Genomic DNA, 20,197 nt, shown 5'->3' with positions numbered 1-20,197 from the left:
AGGGGGGGGCTTGAAATTCAGCGAATGCATTGTGGATTGTGGACAGTTTAGCACATCGCTAATGTAATCTGTCCACAATAATCCATCATATTAGCACATCGCTGTTATTCCTGTTATTCAGTGACATAGCTCGGAGACTACACTGAAGTATTGTAATTGCAGTTAAGCAAATACATTGGCACACACAAAAATATTTGCAGCAAGTACAGCAAAGTCAAATAGAAAATTTGACATATGAAAAAAACAAAAACACCTAATCCCTTTTTTCTACAGAAACGGCAACCAGGGGGCAGGACTAGCAAACCTTTTTCCAGACGTGCCCATAAATGGGCACAATTTTTTTTTTTAGATGACCGCTGTCATTACTGCCCCCCTGCTCCTGCCTCACTCAATCTCCGCCACTCCTACTCTTTCACTCAACTACCCCCCCTACTCCTCCCCTCCCTTGGGGGGCTGGAGATCTCTGGCCCAACAGCGAAGGGGAGCTGGGGCCCCGCGGGCGGATGCGAAAGTTGGGTCCAACTGGTGGGGGGAGGGTGACATGAGGGGGTCTGCAGGTGAGGAGAGCTGGGGCCCCGCATGTGTGGAGAGCTGGGGCCCCGCATGTGTGGAGAGCTGGGGGCCCGCACGTGTGGAGAGCTGGGGTCCCGCATTTGTGGAGAGCCGGGGGCCCCGCAGGTGAGGAGAGCTGGGGGCCCCGCAGGTGAGGAGAGCTGGGGCCCCGCATGTGTGGAGAGCTGGGGGCCCCGCAAGTGAGGAGAGCTGGGGCCCTGCATGTGTGGAGAGCGGGGGGCCCCGCAGGTGTGGAGAGCTGGGGCCCCGCATGTGTGGAGAGCTGGGGGCCCTGCAGGTGAGGAGAGCTGGGGCCCCGCATGTGTGGACAGCTAGGGGCCCCGCATGTGAGAGCTGGGGCCCCGCATGTGTGGAGAGCTGGGGGCCCCACAGGTGTGGAGAGCTGGGGCCCCGCATGTGTGGAGAGCTAGGGGCACCGCATGTGTGGAGAGCTGGGGGCACCGCATGTGTGGAGAGCTGGGGGCCCCGCAGGTGAGGAGAGCTGGGGGGCCCACAGGTGAGGAGAGCTGGTGGCCCCGCAGGGGAGGAGAGCTGGGGGCCCCGCAGGTGAGGAGAGCTGGGGGCCCCGCAGGTATGGAGAGCTGGGGCCCCGCAGGTGAAGAGAGCTGTGGCCACACAGGTGAGTAGAGCTGGGGGCCCCGCAGGTGAGTAGAGCTGGGGGCCCCGCAGGTGTGGAGAGCTGGGGCCCCGCAGCACACAGAGGCCCCCTCTGGCTGGAGAAAACCGGTTGGGCACCTCTCCCCCCACGGAGCGACTGATCCCCAAGTATCAAATGGCCACAGGTCAGCCACCCCTGATCTAATTAGATTATTGGGTAAACTACTGTATTTTACACTTGAGAGCTGCTTCGGTGCCAGGGGAAACTGCAACACGTTGCAGACAAACACATTGGTGCCGATGAAGAGGTTAATAACGTATACCTCCTGATCAACAAAAATGCCTGATATACACAAAGAACAAATCACAATCTCAATGAAAGCTAGAGGATTTTTTTTTTTTTTACATCTGTTTTTTTTGTTTTGTTTTTTAAACCAGTATAGCCTCGGTCATCATGTGGTCGGGAGACTTTATACATGACTGGAACCTATTGTAATCACATAGCTGTGTTGTAATCCTTTCCTTTATTATTATTATTCCCTGCCAGAGGAGCCTGCAACGCATTGCACAGCTTATCCTGACTTCCAGTTTTGCTTAGGGTAAATCCATGGTCTTTTTTGGGGGCCCAATGCAATACCCCTCCCCCCCCCATCCTCTCTCCATATATCCTTGACTTCCAGCTTGACTTAGTGCAATTGCTTTGCAATGTATTGCAGGTCCCTCTCATAACAAAAGGGTTAAATAGATTATAGGAGGGGAAAAAACACATAAGTGGGGGGGGGGGACTTCCTGTTATCATTCCAGCTTGTGTGTCTAATGACATTTACAACACACTGCAGGGAAAGGGAATAATAATAATAATCATTTTTTTTTAAACCCATCGAGCATTTGCAGGTCCGCCCTCTTACCAACAGCACCCTCAACACTTCCAGGAATACCCAGGGAGAGCTGGGGGGGGAGGGGAGGAGGGCCTCTGACACAGCAGCCAATCACACCCGCTGAATACAAACCAATCCCCACCCCCTGACCAATCAAACGCCTGGAAGGAGAAAAATAAAAAAAAATTATACATATACTGTAAAAACACCTCCCCTTCTCCCCCCCTTTCAAAAAGTGAAGCTTTGAATGTGATGGAGAGGTTCACTTCCAATGGGAAGAATACAGACTGAGGTAGACTTCTGCAGGCAGCAATCATCTTTATTTGTGGATATTATTATTATTATTATTTAATGTAAATAAAACCTTTTTTTTTTTTTTTTCATTTTTATTATTATTATTATTATTTACACATATATCATCATCTCTCCAGAAACAAGAAGACCATGGACGTCTTTTAAAAGTTTTTTTTTCCCTCCCATCCCCCCAATCCCCAATATATTTTGGGGGTTGAGATTTCCAAGATGCACTTCTGCACATATTTACATAGATCCAACATGTTTCCTTTGCTTTTCCACTTCAATGACATTCTGGCCACCGATGGGTGCGGGATAAACAAGTCCTTGTAGGAAGAAGCAGGTAAGGAGGCTGTTTTTGTTCTACTTGATCTCTCCCCCCTCTCTTGTTCACACAGCTCTGCCTGGGAACATTTCGTGGGAAGTTTAGGCTGCATTTATTTTGCTCACGCAAATATTCTTTCCTTAGCCCCAGGCTTGCAGGAACTATTTATTGGGTGCGGGTGCTGTAGTGCATACAAAATCAGTCATTTACATACATGACCATAATATAACAATGTTTAGATCAAGGAGGAGGGGGGCTGCAGCCCGTCACCCCCTCCCACCACTAGCCCCAGCCCCCATGCTTAGCCTAGATTGCCAGCTTTTCCCTCTTGTGCAATAAATGTGCAGCATTAGCTGACATACAGTAGGTGCACCATTACATACATGGGGGCTGGCTTTATACATTGTTACATCATGGTAATGTATCTATGTTACTGATTGTGCAGCACCCCACCCCAAAAGTAGTTCCTGCCCTCCTGATTACACACACTTTCAACTTTCCATTTTATTTCTAACATGCAGAGACAGACCCCCCCCTCCCTTCCAGGAAAGTATCCTCCTATATTATACAGTTGCTCCCAAAGCTTGCTCCGAATGCATTGAAAACTGGTGTTTGTAACTTTTCTTTTTGAGTAGTGCTTAGTGTAAGAAAGTATTATTACAGGGCACTTTTGTAGCACAAGGTTAATCTTAAAAATAAAGGTGGTCCCAAAAGCTTACAATCTAGTTGCATTTTGCCGTCTGTAAAATGGGCATACATAAAGGCCCATATTTACTAAGCGGTGCTAGGCTGTAAGACACCTGGCAGCCCATGCACGCTGCAAGGTGTCTAGCTGCAGAATATGTCCAGATTTAGCATTCTAATGTTGTATGTAAACATCAGGAAGAAATGCATTAAGTTTCATACCAGATAACCGGTATAATAACGTCTGTTCAATGCCCAAATCCATCAAAGCTGCGGTCCTGGGACACTTTATTGGGGGGTCACCAAAAGCCTTCAAGACTCACATCACGTTATATCTTATACATATACAGAGGCACACTGAACACTATCCTGGTCCTTGAGTCATTTGTTAAGGCTGAAGTGAACCTCCGGATTAAAACACAGCAGAGGTGCAGCCATAGTATGAAGTTTGCTCTGTTGGGGGGGATACTGGGGGTGTTGGATTTTTGTTTGTGATGATTGTATTCTTACGGGGAAAAAATCAGGGTACTTAAAGTATGTTTTTCCCCAGGTGATACTCTAAATAAATCAGGGGGTCTAAATATCAAGGCAAAAGAGGGTGATGTATCAAAGTCTCCAAGGTACAAAATTGGAGCAAAACTGTACCAGATTGATTTTTGCGTTGATAAAAAATGGTGCACTTTTATTTCCCCAGACTTTTAATCCATCTGGAATTTCACCACTTTTACATTGATATATAACCCAGTTTCATTTCTAACTCTCAGCATTATGCCCATGTTTATGTTGAGCTGGTAAGGAGCATCATGTAGAGACCACTGTGCAATTTCAATGCTAAGCAGCTCTCTGCTGCAAAACAGAGTAGAAATGTGCAGTGGTAGCAAATAACATTCATAACACCCTTTCTCAATACCCAAAATAGCAGTGAATCCTGCTGCCAGCCCATGGGACTGAATCAAGTGACGTGTCCCTGGCACAGATGCAGCAGTGTGTCCTGTGTCCTGTATGTATGGCGTTCCAGACTGTACTATGCAATGTAACACGTACTGTATTAGGTCTCCACTAACTGTGCGCATTGGAACATGTTCCTTTAAACGTGCCATCTCTTTACTATAATTAACCAAGCTTATGACGCTTTGGCCAAAGGGTTTAACTAAATAACCAAGAAAATTTTATTATTGAAGTATTTGTACTTTATATACTTACTACCATATATGTTTTGTCAATTGGATGTAGCATTGGACCACCCCTGTCTTTTGTTGTATACATCTCTTTACTATACGCGCCTGAGCTCTCTGACGAGCTCTACATCTGAATGGGTCACTTGTAATTTCCAATCTAACGTAACCTTCCAATGACAAAGCAGCCAGCGCTGCATTGATAAGCATTTCCTTCTCCCTGTCACACAGCTGCGCTTGCGAGATAGAGAACATTTCCAGCAAACTGCTCTCCATTTGCTCCGTGCACAGTTTTCTCTAGCAGGATAAATATCCCACTGGAAACGGACAGTGTTCCCATTGAGAAGTGAAGTGGGCAGGTTATGCTTTGAAGTGGAAAACAGAGACATTGGTGAAAGAGGCAGTTTCCTAAACGATCAGTGGTTAACGATCTTAAGTAAAATAGTGATACTCTGCCTGGTTTCAAAACATTTGAGATGTGTTTAACAGTGGAGCAAAGCTCATGGGACCCTATTCTAAGATGACTTCTACAATATTTATGCTATAATCTTTTTCAAATACATTATTTGTCTTTGACAAAAATTGGAATTGCATGTGTATACATAAAAAAAAAAAGCAGTGGTACTGTTGTGTACTCCTTAACATCATCACACTTCAACCAATGCCCATTATAATACAAATACAGTGTTTTGTTGCTTTGGCAGGAGGTCACTGCATACCGATCATCTAACTCCAGATCACCAGTGTCATAATGAGCTGGTCCTGGTTTTATTTTCCGATTCAGTAAGATCTTTATAGAAAGAAAAAAATGAATAGAAACAGCTGGATTATTGTCACAGTGTGGGCCTGGGTTAGTTGGCTGGCATGGGTTACAGCTGTGTTATATTTCTTTTTGTAGACCAAAGTTAAGTGATATTATTTTGACAAGCTAGAATTCCTCATTATCCGGCCACTACATCTGTCAGACTGTAGCACTGGTGTCATTAAGTGAGCCCAGGAGCCTCCTGTAAAACAGAAAATATTCCTACTGAAGTTTCAGCATCTAACCAAATATTATCTTGAAGTACCATGAAAACAGCACAGTACCGCTTGCTGGTAACCAAACTCCTGAAGTGTCACTGTTTGAGTCAGCAGCTTTGCACAACAACACTATGTACTGGATCAGTTTTATACTAATCATAAACGGTTATGCATTTCGGTGTTTGACAGGTCAATGCAACAAACGGGGAGGGTTATATATCAAAGTCTCCTGGCTGCAAAACTGCAGCTAAAAAAATGCACTATTTTAGAGCAAAAACTTCCATAGTAACTGGGACCTTATTCTTTGATAAGTGTATTTTGCACCCAGCCAGGAACACTAAGATCTCTTTTGTGTTCAGGGCTCTAAAAATGCTACATGTGAAATGCAGTATGAAATGAGTTGCGTGCTTTCCAAACCAGCATTTTTCCATATGTCTTCCATGAAGATGCACTGTAATTGCTTTGCTACAATTCACAATTGTGAAAAATGACAAGACTTTCTGCACTTGCTCAAAAGCGCCGCTTCAGTAAGTGAGCTTTGCCGGCTGTAAACTTGTTGCAGAATTGTCTTGTGATAACTGAGTGAAGTCGTTTTTTCCTCTCTTACTTTGCTTCTTCTGCTTCACCCTCTGTATCACGCTTTGCACGTCGAGCACCTATAGCACTTACGTAAACTCACTAAATCTGCTGTGTAGAAGTCGTCACTAGTGCTGAACGCTTTATGCAGGACGGACAAGGCAGCTTCATATTAAATAGGTATAAATCTCAGGTATAGAAAGCAAAGCTGTGTGTTTTTAGCAGCTTCTTTAGTAGAGATAGTTCTTATCTTTACAGCACAAACTCTAGTAAACTCATACTGGGAGTCTATCACTGCTAGAGATGGGCACATTTTTGGGGGCGGTTTTGGATCAGCAGCAGATCGTCCGGGTTCCTTTGGTCTGTGGATTTCAGCGGATCAATCTCAAAAAGGGGCGACTTGCGTGGATTTTCTTTTATTATTATTACCAATACACTCCACGGATTCCGCAACCTGGTATAAATCTCAGGTATAGAAAGCAAAGCTGTGTTTTTAGCAGCTTCTTTAGTAGAGATAGTTCTTATCTTTACAGCACAAACTCTAGTAAACTCATACTGGGAGTCTATCACTGCTAGAGATGGGCACATTTTTGGGGGCGGTTTTGGATCAGCAGCAGATCGTCCGGGTTCCTTTGGTCTGTGGATTTCAGCGGATCAATCTCAAAAAGGGGCGACTTGCGTGGATTTTCTTTTATTATTATTACCAATACACTCCACGGATTCCGCAACCTGGTATAAATCTCAGGTATAGAAAGCAAAGCTGTGTTTTTAGCAGCTTCTTTAGTAGAGATAGTTCTTATCTTTACAGCACAAACTCTAGTAAACTCATACTGGGAGTCTATCACTGCTAGAGATGGGCACATTTTTGGGGGCGGTTTTGGATCAGCAGCAGATCGTCCGGGTTCCTTTGGTCTGTGGATTTCAGCGGATCAATCTCAAAAAGGGGCGACTTGCGTGGATTTTCTTTTATTATTATTACCAATACACTCCACGGATTCCGCAACCCGTGGAAGAATTTGTAGAATCCAACCCGAACGAGTTGCTGAATCCGCGGATTGGATCCTACAAATCCGTCCACGGGTTGTATCCAATGGTGTTTTTTTTTTTTGGATGAATCCAACAGATTTTGGGTTGAAAATGTGAGAAAATCCGTGAAACGTATTTGGGCGGATTCTCCTATCTCTAGTCGCTGCCTCTGTTCTCCTCTTTCTGCTGAAATCCAATAGCAGGACAGAAGGAAGGATGTGTTAACGACAAGCTGGAGCAAAATTGATGCAAATTGCGTCATTTGAATCTTGAGGCAACGTATCAAGGCCTGGGCTCCCGAGTTTTGCACCGTCCGTTTGCGATTAGTAGAGGGCGTTCATGACGCACAGCTTATACCGACATATATTAAATGCTGCGTCTATTGACATCATTTTATTTCTCTTGGATTGGCGTGAAAAATATCTGCCAGGCTTTCACTGAACTAAAACAGCGCAGAGTTAGAAATAGAACAGAAAGAGTGAAGCGGAACTTAACTCGTACTATCCACACGACTACATAACAGTTGAGCGGTCTGGATTGAAAATGGGGGATGCATGGAAACCCGAAGCATGGAATGCATGGAAACCTGTAAATGTATATTCCCCCCCCCCAAATTCCCAAATCTTTTTTGATGTAAATCTTACAAAACAACAGGAGAGGGTTGGGTGGGGGTTATATCTGGCCAGGCCTGAAGTGGCTAAAACGTTTCTTGTTAACGTTTTGTGTGAACTGTAGGAAACTCTCTTACATTTGACAGAAACGCAAACAGAAAAGGGAGCAATGCATCCAAACAAACTTCTATTTGCACTTTCTTTATGTTGATACATCTGCCCCTGAGACTTTAAATGTTTTCTACTGGCGATGACTGCAACAGTGCCTCTGCCTTCCCTTCCAACTCTGTCACTCTGCTGATCCTTATCATCACTTACCAGAAGTAAAGCACATTAACATGTTACCCTGTCAGTGAACTTGAGATAAACGGGGCTATTTATCAAGTTGCAGGAAAAGCCACATACAGTAGAACGCTTATGTTTCGCTTGTTTTGGGGTTTGTTTTAAAGCCCTTGGCTGTCATTACTTTTCTAGAAGCCGTCGGGCTAAAAATATATACAAATCCCACAGCATGGGCACAATTCACACAAGCAATTAATAAAATGAGGGTATAATAAGTAAAGTGCTATTTAATGAGCTTGTTAGAAAAGAAGTGTGCATTTACTTTTACTGCCGTGTTGGATTTGGCAGCAGAAGTAATGAAAGCCGCCTGCCTTGCTCAGTTCACAATCTGCACAGCAAATAAAGAGGTTGCAAGAGGCAAACAGAACAAAATATAAAGAAGGAAAAACAAATGGTGCCGTTTTGTGACCTGCGCAGTGGCTAGTCCGTATCCGTACGCCCCAAGATGTGCATGGCATGTTTGTTTGTTTGTTTTTTTGATTGTCGGTAAAGTGTAATCCCTTAGCAATAATCTACAGGGCTAATTCTTCAACTGATTTAAAATAAGTGGACTTCTTGGAATAAAAGAAGAACGCCTTGGTAGCATTTGAATTAAAGCAACAGAAGTCTTGTGTAACAGATTCATTAAAAAAAAAGAGTCTGGAAAATTACAGCTTGCACTGAGACCAGTTATTCTAAGCCTGAATACCAACTGGAGGTACTCATATCATACATTCTCCTTTTGGTAGGGGGGGGGGGGTTACGTCTACTGGCTGGCTGTCTGGCCTGGGCTGCAGTAGAGTTGACATGTGACACCATGTGAAAGCAAAGTTTCTGCATACCTACCATTTACAGCAGGGGGGCGCAAACTTTTTTCCCTGCGCCCCCCTACCGGCGGTCCCCTCACTCCCGCGCCCCCCCTAACCCCCACTTACCTGCGCTCCGACGTCATGACGTCACGTTGCCATAGCAACGTGATGTCACATGACCTCGCGGCGTCATTTTGCCGCCGCGTTGCCATGGCGACGCAGGAAGGAAGCCGCCGGAGCCTAGGTAAGTAAAGGTTTACAGAGGCCCTGCAGCTCCCCCGGCACTTAATTTAAGTGCCTTAGGGAAGCGCGCGGGGCCTCTGTAAACCCCGCGCCCCCCCGCCGGCAGTCTCGCGCCCCCCTGGGGGTCGCTCCCCCCAGTTTGCGCACCGCTGATTTACAGGCAGCCCTCGGTTATCCGACGGAATCCGTTCTGGAAGTAGCGTTGGACAGTGAAACCGTTGTAAAGTGAGTCCCATGTTAATCAGTGGCGGTGAGCGTTGGATAACGCATTCTTGTGTCGAAAAACGGCCCTTTGGGTGGCATTGTAAAGCGTTGGATATGCCATTCGTTGTGAAGTGAGACGTTGGATAACGAGGACCACCTGTAACTGCAACTCCACAGTGTGATTGTACTGTATTATACCAAAAGTTGCTAACAAACCAGCAAATGGTCATACACAGCCAAGACTGGTCACTATTATAATGTTGATTGGACAGTTCTGTGTTTATGATGGGATAAAAGATTTAAAATTCCCGGCTGTCCAATAATGATATAACAATTCACTGCCACTTGGGTAGAAAAGTGATCTTCAGCAGCAGCAGCAGCACATTGACTAATAGAAGAATCGTTTTTTTTCCACGCAGGTTTAGCACACAATTAAACACTTCCATGATTTAAGAGGTGTGTATTTACTACCAGTGTTGACCTCTCTCTTTAATATTGAAGCCTCTCTGTTATCATGCATGTGTAAGGGTCATTGAAATACGATGACAATGCTACTAACGTAATAAAAGGGCATACTGTATATATCTCATGTTGGTGGTTTAGTTCCTAAAAAGTACAGCAATATTATCTTAAATAAAGCATGTAGTGTGCAAGTGATGATCCCATTGGTGGTGTACAGGGATATACTGGGTTTCTCATGGAAGCTCCAGGACATGTTAGCAGGAAAGGAGGGAGATATGTAAAACTTCCATTGATATAGTGTAGAATTGGTACATTTTCAATTAATAATCTTAGTTGGTCTGGAATAGGATGAGTGGATGCGGCCTTTTTGCCGCAGAGGGACACTTCGCCGCTGGCCGTTTTGGCCTCAAGGTAGGTAATTCGCGTTAGGGTATGGGGTTTTTAGGGTAAGGTGACTGGGGTATAGGGTAAGGGGACTGGGGTAAATTAACAAGGGTAAGGTTTTTAGGGAAAGGTGTAAGGTTTTTAGGGGAAGGGAACAGGGGAAGGTTTTTAGGGGAAGGTGTTTATAGGGTAAGGGTACCGGTGTAAGTTTTTTTTTTTTATGGTAAGGGGACCAGGCTAAGGTTTTTATGGTAAGGGTCGGGGTACGGTTTTTATAGTAGGGGGACCGGGGTAAGGTTTATAGTGTAAGGGGATCAAGGTATTGTTTTTATAGGGGATTTTAGGCTAAAGTTAGTGGTTTACCTTGTCAGCGAAGCAGCATGCGGCGAGATGTCTCTACGGCGAGGCGAGTCGTGGCTAAATCATGATCATGATAAAAATCCAAGTTATGGACCGAAACGTCGTTTTTGTCTAAATAAATACTTTTCTACTTTTGAAATAAGACCCCTGGTGTGCCTCTATAACGAGAACTGTTGGACATACTGGTTGCGCCTGTGGCGTCCGGCGTGCACCCGAGGCAATCTAAATCTCCAACGTCAAGGAAGTGCATCTTTTTGTTCATTTTAATTGTCCCCTGTAATCTGACATAGAATAATATGGCCACTGGAGATTTAACTGCTCTTTCGGTAACATACAGAACACCACATTATTATCGTTTATTGGTAAAGCGCCAATATATTCCATAGCTGGTACAATGAGGGTGTAGAGATTTGATCATTACATTAACAGGGTTACATACAAATAAGGACAACAAACATGCATACAAACAGATACAGAGAGGTAATGAGGGTCCTGCTTGTGAGACCTTAAAATCTAGGGGGAATGAGGGACAATGTTAAAAAAAAAGGTGAAGGGGCTGTATCCTCTAAAATAGCCTGATGACAGTGATGATGTCACGGTTGTGCTCGCCACAAACCGGGACCGGACCGCGGGGCTGAGGCTGGGTTATGAAATCACCGACCTTAGACCGCGCAGACTGGTCCGGAGTGCGCAGTTCATAGTCAAACAGGCCGGGTTCAGGACTGGAGATAACAGCATAGTTGTTGGACAAGCCAGAGTCGGGGTAGGAGATATCCGGGTAGTCATAGTTCAAGCAGGGAGTCGGCAACAGGAAATCAAGCTGGTCCTTTTGCGTCAGCGCAATCGCTGCAGGTCGGGAACGAGGTTTACGCGAGTGGCGTCCACGACCCATGGCGCCGGTCTAGGAGAGGGAAGACTGACCACAATGGGCACACCGCCAGGCAGCACTAGTAACCCCGTGTTACAGCGCAAAAGAAGCAGGTCTCTAAGAACCAGGAACTCAGCGTAGCAGCAGGCCTGGAGGAAACTGGACGAGTACAACGAACTGGAACAAACACAGAGATACGTAACGAAAGAACAGGGTTTGTGGCAGAAACACAGGTAACATCCCATAAGGATCTATGCTCGGCAAGGAAGTGAAGGCAAAGCAGGATATTTAAAGCAACAGTGACCAATCCGGATGAGGGGCATGGCGGAGGCGTGTCGAGGAGCTGCTCGTGAGTGGCTGAGAGACCAGGAAGTAGTGGAGCACAGCTGAGAGTCTGTAACACCAGTGCCAGAATCCAAGATGGCGACGGCAGAGTTCAAGGTATGCACTGGGCGACGGCATGGGTAGTGACAGGGGGCAGGGGCAGCAGCAGCTGCAGTACTGGTAGTGAGTAAGGAGGGGTCATGCCGCAAGGGACATGGCCCCCGATTCCTTACAGATGAGTCTGATACCAGAAGTGAACTACGGGCCACCAAATTAACATTAAGGAGGCTTATTTGAAATAAGATTTCAGAAGTAAACGTTTAAGGGACTCAGTAATCACTTTACCCCTTCAAGCAGACCTCAGACGGGATAAGAGTAGAGAAACCTTGATGGGATTGGCTCACACTTGCCCGTGTGAGTAGAGCTAGCATCAGCTGTGTGTATCTAATAGTCAGACTATCACCCTGTCTTCCCCGTGTGCATGGTTTTATGATCAGTGCATGGTAAGGCTTTTTTTAAGCTGGTTTATCATTCACCCAGCATTTGCATTTTGTACCTTTTTTTTTTATCTCTATGCGCTCACCACAACTTTACAAACTCGGTAGTCGCCATCAGCAGAGAATAAACACGAGTCTTTACCAGATCAGATATGCATTTCTGGCCAGTCCTGCAGCGAAACATTCCCTGGGTTATAAAGTACTCCGCGATGATAGGACAGCACATAACATACTGCCATGGGGTTTTCATTGTTATCCTGCACTCCTCATTAAAGTGTTAGCACCGATTAATCATAGGGAATATTCAGTCACGGTGTGAAGTTACAGTTAGTAACATAACATCAGCACATAACAAATGAATAATGCACAAAGGCAATCCGTCGGAATAATAAACACAAGGGGATGATAACCATAAATCAACGTGAAGGCTTTTTTTTTTATCTTGCCAGCTGCATTAATAACTGACATTTCTGCTCTTCCTGCTATGAAATTCTGGATAGGTCAGGTATTTGAAAATGTAGTTGATTATTACATGCTAAAAAATTGAACAGCGTTTTCCAGTAAGAGTGTAACAAATCAGAATGAGGAAAAGTAATGCTGTATTCTGGTAATAAGCAGGTCTAACCGCTTGCTTTTATCACACAGTACATCATACAATGTTTGATTTAAGGTTACACTGAGTGGTCCCTTATTCAATTACAGAAATCGCTGCTATTTAGGATTGGCTTATCTATGCTTTTGGCAAGATCTATTAGGCCATCAAAATCCAACAGTAAAGTTGTAGTTCCCCTTGGCATATATGTAATATGAAATGAAAGCATGCATCCATGTAACTTTTCATAAAGAGGAGTTCACTTGTAAAGGCTTATGGTGTCTTCCAGGGTCGGAAGGTGTCTACTGGAATAGCATAGCTTGGTAAACATGGGCCAGGGTCTCCAGTATTCCTGGACCTATTAGTAAACTATAACAACGTTTAGAAATCTATTACCATAGATTAGCAAGGCACAGTTGAATAGGGATTTATTTGGGCTATCTGTCTATTATGCACTGTTGCTCAAATTTGTTTTCATTGCTGTACAGTAACATGCTACACATGAAAAAGAAAGTCCAGTGCAATGTCATTTCATTGGATATCTGGAATGAAATGAAAAGTTGTATCAGCGTTGTAAGGCTGCGCTTTTAGTGCCGGCGACGGTGACGTCACGCTGCGGTCGCTGGGGAAATCAAATTGACTTGACTTCCAGCGATCGTGACCAAGCCGTCGCTCCGTCGCGTCGCTTCTACTATAAGCGCACACGACAGCAGCAATACATTTGTTTGCCGCGACGTTGCATCGCTGGCACTATAAGCGCAGCCAAAGAGACGTGGAGTTGTATGACCAGGGAGACAGATTTGGGGAAATTAAACAATGGCTTTTATTCAACCCATCACTTTAAGTGATACTGTTTTAAGGCAATATATAGGCATGTGAATGTGCTCACAAGTGATATTCTTTCTTGGCTATATGCTAACGGGGGAGGTTTTTTGTTGCCTTTTTAGCCCACCATAACTTAAAGTGTGTGTGTGTGTGTGAGCGTGCGTGCGTGCGTGCGTGCGTGTGTGCGCACACACACACATAACAAAGTAAACAGCCTATCGCTTTGTAAGGGCTAACTCACATCCCCAGTCCCTATCTGAAGGGCAGGAAGGATAAGCATCTTACCAACCTAAGACCCCAGTGTCCAAAAGCGGTACATTAAAGCAGTTGGCCCTACATGTTGGGCTCTGGGTCAGAGTCTGAGTTGGTGTCCGTTGAGGGGCCAGCCTCTGGGGGTTCCCGGGTTCGCTGCACCCTGGAATAGGTCTGGTCCCTGGTGTCTTGCTGGCAGCACACGGTTCTTCTGTGTGCTCAAGAGTCTCTTTGTCAGTTCCCAGCAGGAGGCTTTTCAACCTGTCTGATTAGCCAGGTGGAGTCTGGTTAATTCACTTTGGCTGCAATTAACAAGCTCCCTGCTGGATTCCTCAGACCACTACAGGTTTTCTATTGAAGCCTAATTTAGACAGGGTTAAGTCCCTGTTACAAGCCTGCAAAATGTTTTTTTCTCCATTACACAGGTGTTATTTTTACTATTTTGAAATTGCACTAATTCATTTTCTACATGAATTAGTGATGCCTGTTACAGTTATTGCAAAAAATATTGAAAAAATGTTGAACATGTTTATCCATGTCAGTGTCCCCAGTAATTAGATGAAAATAATTAAACATCAGAGCTGCTGGGGAAGTTTGAATATCACATGGGATGGTGAAAGGTATCTATGGACAATCTGCAGAAAAATTACACATTTGTGGAGGCAATTTTGTCACAGTGAGAAGTCACATTGGAAAGATGATATATAGAAAATAGTGTTATGCCACTAAAGGAAAATAATACTAACTGTGATTTAATAGTATACAAAATACAACTGTATGTACCTCATGTTATCAATCTTATTAATCTTATACGCTTCTTACCTCTATCTTACAGGTGAGTTGGGAAGATGGATACAAGTGAGCAATGAGTATTTTATGAAGAAATCCTGACAACCAGCTTGGGCCTTCCTCTCAGAGTGCAGCCTAGGTTGATTAGCTTGACGATGGTAACACTTCGCTGGAATTGCTTTCATCGCTGCTTCTGCCCCTCTTCCATCCTTGCAGCCATGAGCTCTCAGGCTGCCCAGCTGTCCTACCACTACAAGTCATTCTGTGGGGACTTTGACCGGGTGGAGACTGCTCTGGAGAGACTGGAGGCCAGTGGTTACTACTGGAGCACCCTCTCTGGTGCAGAAGCCAAAAAGCTGTTAACTGACCAGCCCGTTGGATCCTTTCTTATCCGCGACTCTTCGGATCATCATCACCTTTTTACCCTAAGCATTCGCACATCTGCTGGTATAACCAACCTGCGTATTAAACATGACGGCCCTACCTTCTACCTGGAGACGGTGGCAGGGGCAGAGCACCCACCCACCTTTCCTTGTGTAGTAAAACTGGTCGAGCACTACATGCATCTGACAGCTGCCGGAGAATCTGACTCTAATCTGTGCCATATTGAAGGGAAGGACCAACCAGTTCCTCTTATGCTCACACAGCCACTGAATTGTAAAGTGGTGTCTCTGCAGTACTTATGTAAAAGGACAGTGGTGGCAAACATGCCATCAGATGCCTCTGGCTCTGAAGAGAACCTGGAGGATCTCCCTGTGTCTAAAGTGCTTCGAAATGCCTTCAGAAACTAAATACGGACAGTGGACCAGGAAAAAAAGTTGAATGATAGAGAGCAACAAGACACTTCTTACCAGACTTGGCAACCTTCTAGACCAGGGGGTGAAGTGTTAACAGAGCTTCAGTTTCCATTAGCCATTGAGTGTGGGATGAAATAATTCTTTACAATAAAGCAGGCAAATGTGAAGTATGAAAAACAACTTGGAAATCAGTATCCGTTTTTGTAACCTCAGTTAAATGTACTGTAAACTGTATAAACTACACATGGGGCTTTCAAAGAAACCTAGAAGTTTGTTTCTCTACTTGCACATCATTATGCATTTTACCTGAGGCCACATGGGAAACACTAGTTAGTGTGTGTTATTTGGTTGCATCGCTGATACCTAACTACAATGCTTTGTATGTTTTGTGATGTTTTCTTATTTGGTCTCAAATGTATTGGTATTACTAATTTATCCGTTTCTCACAGAGGTAGTGAGATAAGGAAGGTAAAGACTATAACAGAACCGTGACATATTAACCAAAATATCTGCAATATAAGTTTAACTGGATTTGACAACTACATTTACCAAAATGACGTGACTAGAGCTTGCTAAGAACATTGCTTTTCTCTTGGATTCATGTCTCGTGCAGTACATAGGACTGTTCTGTATCAGAGCACCTATGCCCCTTTGTCCATTTTTCATTAACAATAACAGGTATCGCATTTAAACTAGTGATTCATGTTAAGAAATCACCTTTGAAAGCTTAGAAATGAATGTAGATGACTGAATTAATATAGAATTGGCAGATATTTCTGACATTAAAATAATATCTGGGAACCCTAGGTTGAAAATAAGATTAGGAACGTCCAGGGAATGATTGGTATCGCTGCCATTTCTCCTGAATGTATTACACATTTTACTAAACAGTGGTAAGGCACCTTTTGGGCATCTATTTAATGGGTCATAATGTACCTGCTTAGCATCCTTTTGTAGGTATGATCCTTAGGGGATAATTGTATATTGTCTGAACAGAGCCATGTTGGGGCGAAAATTCATCATTGAAGTCAAAGGGGACTTTTAGCCGAAAACGACACAAATGGCAACTGCAGACAGTATAGAATTACCCCCATAGTCATTTTCACATACGGTCTTAGTTTATGCTCTTCTGTCTTTGCAGAAAATCTACTAATTTAAGTTGAAGTTGGCTAAAAGTCCAAATAAGGCAGTTTGTATCAACTTTGAGGCATGGTCTGCAATTGGTGGTAAGTTAACGGCACAGTTTTAAATCTTATATAGAAATTAGCTCATTAACCATGAGTTTATATTCAAGACAGATGCAGTACGCAAACCACCTCACTTTATACAGGACAACAACTGACACAAGGTTGTTTGAACATCCTACACATCAAAAACGTACCGTTTTACTTAACATGAAAATATACCTTGTTCATTGTTTTTATATGCACATAACTGCACGATTACACATAACTAACTATACATTAACTACCACAACTTTCTAATTAGTTCATGTGTATTGTGCACGGATCATAAATAATGTGTATGTTTTTATATCTACTGCACATATTTTGCAACCAATAACTTTTTTTAATTTCTTAATATACAAAGGTGTGTCTATGTATTTAATAAATGAGTACACTTTGCTCTAAGGTAGAACCTACAACCAAAGTCTTAAGATTTCTTGTGGCTGTGTGCTACTGGTATTCTTCATATAGATGAGACCGTGTGTAGCTAGAGTCATTACACCTGCTGGTGCACTCCAGCATGTGCGATAACTTGTTAGCCCCGCCCTCTTTTAGTGCGCAGCTGATTGAAGGGAATTCCTGGCATCTCCCACTGACACGTTAGTCATGTCCAGCTGCAACACACCACACGTGAGTAATAACATCTGCAACATCTGTATGTTCAAAAGACGCACACGCGAGAATAAAATGACATCGAATAGCCATCATCGTAACAACACAAGGTTGTGTTTGCAAGGATCCTCCTCATTAAATATGGTCGCTTTTCAGACATTTCTTCAAAAGGTCTTACCTAGCCGTTCAACCCTGGTTATACCTCCTATTTAGGAACGTCTTCCTATTGTTTTGCAGTTCAAAAAGTAATCTTAAAAAATGTCCAACGTTACCTTTAGATACTTTTAAAGAGGACTGTGTGATACATAATAATAATAATAATATTATTAAAGAGGATTATGTGATACATATTGATAATATTAATAATATTACAGATGATTGTGTGATACATAATGATATCTTACTGAAGACACAGATCATTTAAGAAAGCAAAAAATATTCACTATTGACTAGCAGCATCCAAAATGTTGAGCTTCCTCTGCCCCTGATAATGAAGCTTATTAGGAACAATTATCTTAAGTTACAGATAGCAACAGGTCAAACCGACAGCAGCAGCCCCACTTGCTCAGTCCATAACATGCCACGTTAGAAGGCTCTACTGAGTTATTTGGGGCCCTTAACAAGTTCTGTATGACTTGAACCCTTTAGCTTATGAAGGGGCCGGCAATGCATTTCTTTGCCGTACAAAGTTTAATTTTCCATGGGATGATCATGATTTTGTACGACGTGTAACCTTTTAGCCTGACCATGTAACGATATTAACCCCCTTTAGTACTGGATGAGGTTAACTGTTCTTACTTGGAAAGAAATGCAAAGAAACAACAGAATCTGTGCTACGTGGGTGAATTTCAGCCCACAGCTTTTTCCCCAGTGCTTGAGGCGGCTGCTGTCCCAGTGAATGCCACTTAACATGTTCTTTCTCCTCCTTCATAGTCAGAGAATGCAACAAATACGTGTCTCACACAAAGCAGAACAATTGCTGTTATAAAGGAGTGAAGCAAATCAAATGCAGGCTTTGTGTGCACTTTACTGCACCGTCAACAAATTAAAATATTCATGATGTCCTTGTGTATATTTCTGATCTATATTATGTGACTCCAAAACATCAACTGAATATTTTATCTTTTAGTTGGAAATACAGCACAAATTAAGAATAAAATCGTAAGTGTCTTACATAACAAATAGGAAAAAGCGAAAGCAAAGTGCAGAGAATGCCTGCAAACATTATATTATACACACTGTTGCATGGGAACATAACATTCAGCACACAAGATGCAAAGTGATTCTGAATATATGCATACTCTTCCAGCACTCAAAAAGCCTTCTCTTTTAAGACCATCTAGCTTAAGGAATCCACTAGACACACATAACTGACATATTAAATTTGTTTGGTATCTATCCCAACTGCCCTCTAACCTTCAGAAATATTGACGTTTAAATGGGTTCAAAGGGCATTGGACAGGCAGTAAAAGTTATTAGTCGTAATTATATTGTAGGACATCAGTGAAGTCTTTGTGTCTACATCCTTTAAATAGATATCCTTTTTTTTCCAATATGAACAGCTAATGCAAGGTACAGGGAGATAATAAAGCCGCTGGACCAGAATAATGCAGAGTGGGTATAAAGCTTGAGGTTGGAATCAGCAGCTTGAAACTGTCGGACGGGTGCAGCAATATTCAGTGCTGATTGTTAGCACGGCGTGGCCATTCTGATTGGTGTAGTACATTCTGATTGGTGTAGTACATTCTGATTGGTGTAGTACATTCTGATTGGTGTGGTACATTCTGATTGGTGTGGTACATTCTGATTGGTGTGGTACATTCTGATTGGTGTGGTACATTCTGATTGGTGTAGTACATTCTGATTGGTGTGGTACATTCTGATTGGTGTGGTACATTCTGATTGGTGTGGTACATTCTGATTGGTGTGGTACATTCCTAAGTGATAGGTAAGAGATCTGAAACCTTTTTGCGAACTTTGCAAATTTCACCCATTTCGATTCAGCTAAAAAGTTCAATTTGATGACAAATGTTCGCTAAATCGCTAAACTATCACGGCACTGCTATTTTGACACTTTAAAAAAAAAAGCAAAATAGCACAGTTTGAACAATTTGTGCGGTTTCGCTAGAACTTTAAAAAAAAAATGCAATTTACATTTTTGCAGGTACCGGTATTTCTAATTTTATGGAAAGTTGGATCAAAACAGCGACCTTCTGCAGGTTCGCGCATCACTAAAAATGATGCTTCACATTTCGGTGAACTGATAAAATTGGATGTCGTTGATATGCTACAAATCCCACTTTTGGTTCTTTTACATTCACCATTAATGTAATGATCATCAAAAGGTAAAAAAAAAAAAAAGATTTTCTCACTAATAGAAGAACCAAGAGTCAGCCATTTTGTTAAACTGCAATGTGGCAACCCTTTTGCACAAATCCAAAGCTTCAGTATAAGTAAAAAAAAAACAGCTTCTTTATACAAAAGAACAAAATACAAAACGTAATTTCCAAGTTCATTGCATGCAACGTTGTTATTTTAACCCCAAATATTTAACATATATATTTATGGGCCGAAGAAGTAGCTCAGTGATTGTGTCAGCTCCTTGACACTGATAAAAAGAGAGAAAAGTTGCGCCAAAAAAGAGTTATCCTACTGTTCAATATATGGCTCCTGTCCTTGGCACAAAGCAGTTCCGCAGCCTGAGTCTCTCAGAGGTGATTCACCAACCTCTGTGTGGATACTGGTAGAAAAAAGGGGGGTCATCCGGCGCGTTACTCTGCTTGTGGCTCCACGGCGTTTAAGGCATATAAGTGAGGGAGAGAAGAGAGGGGACCACAGTAAGGGACCAATACAGTGATTATACACAGCTCTTC

The 20,197-nt window shown here is 43.2% G+C and overlaps 1 protein-coding gene across 4 annotated transcripts; it reads left to right on the top strand.

Moving 5' to 3' along the window:
* Nucleotides 1–2,276: 2,276 nt before the first annotated feature.
* On the top strand, nt 2,277–19,947 carry LOC142497554 (suppressor of cytokine signaling 3-like). Of its 4 annotated transcripts, XR_012802272.1 has the most exons (4): nt 2,283–2,685; nt 14,736–15,653; nt 16,628–16,712; nt 18,258–19,947. XR_012802272.1 is itself a non-coding variant. In XM_075605508.1 (3 exons), exon 3 carries the CDS (start codon nt 14,845–14,847, stop codon nt 15,478–15,480), a length of 636 nt encoding a protein of 211 aa, XP_075461623.1. In that variant the 5' UTR covers nt 2,277–2,340; nt 2,480–2,685; nt 14,736–14,844; the 3' UTR covers nt 15,481–15,748. The 4 variants fall into 4 exon arrangements, 2 of the variants coding, with proteins under 2 accessions (XP_075461623.1, XP_075461624.1); XM_075605508.1 differs by lacking the exons at nt 16,628–16,712; nt 18,258–19,947 and having other exon boundaries at nt 2,277–2,340; nt 2,480–2,685; nt 14,736–15,748; XR_012802271.1 differs by lacking the exon at nt 18,258–19,947 and having other exon boundaries at nt 16,628–18,243.
* Nucleotides 19,948–20,197: the final 250 nt, after the last annotated feature.

This window comes from Ascaphus truei, chromosome 6 (assembly GCF_040206685.1).
Source record: "Ascaphus truei isolate aAscTru1 chromosome 6, aAscTru1.hap1, whole genome shotgun sequence".
NCBI classification, from domain to species: domain Eukaryota; kingdom Metazoa; phylum Chordata; class Amphibia; order Anura; family Ascaphidae; genus Ascaphus; species Ascaphus truei.
This window is presented reverse-complemented; position numbering and strand designations above follow the sequence as displayed.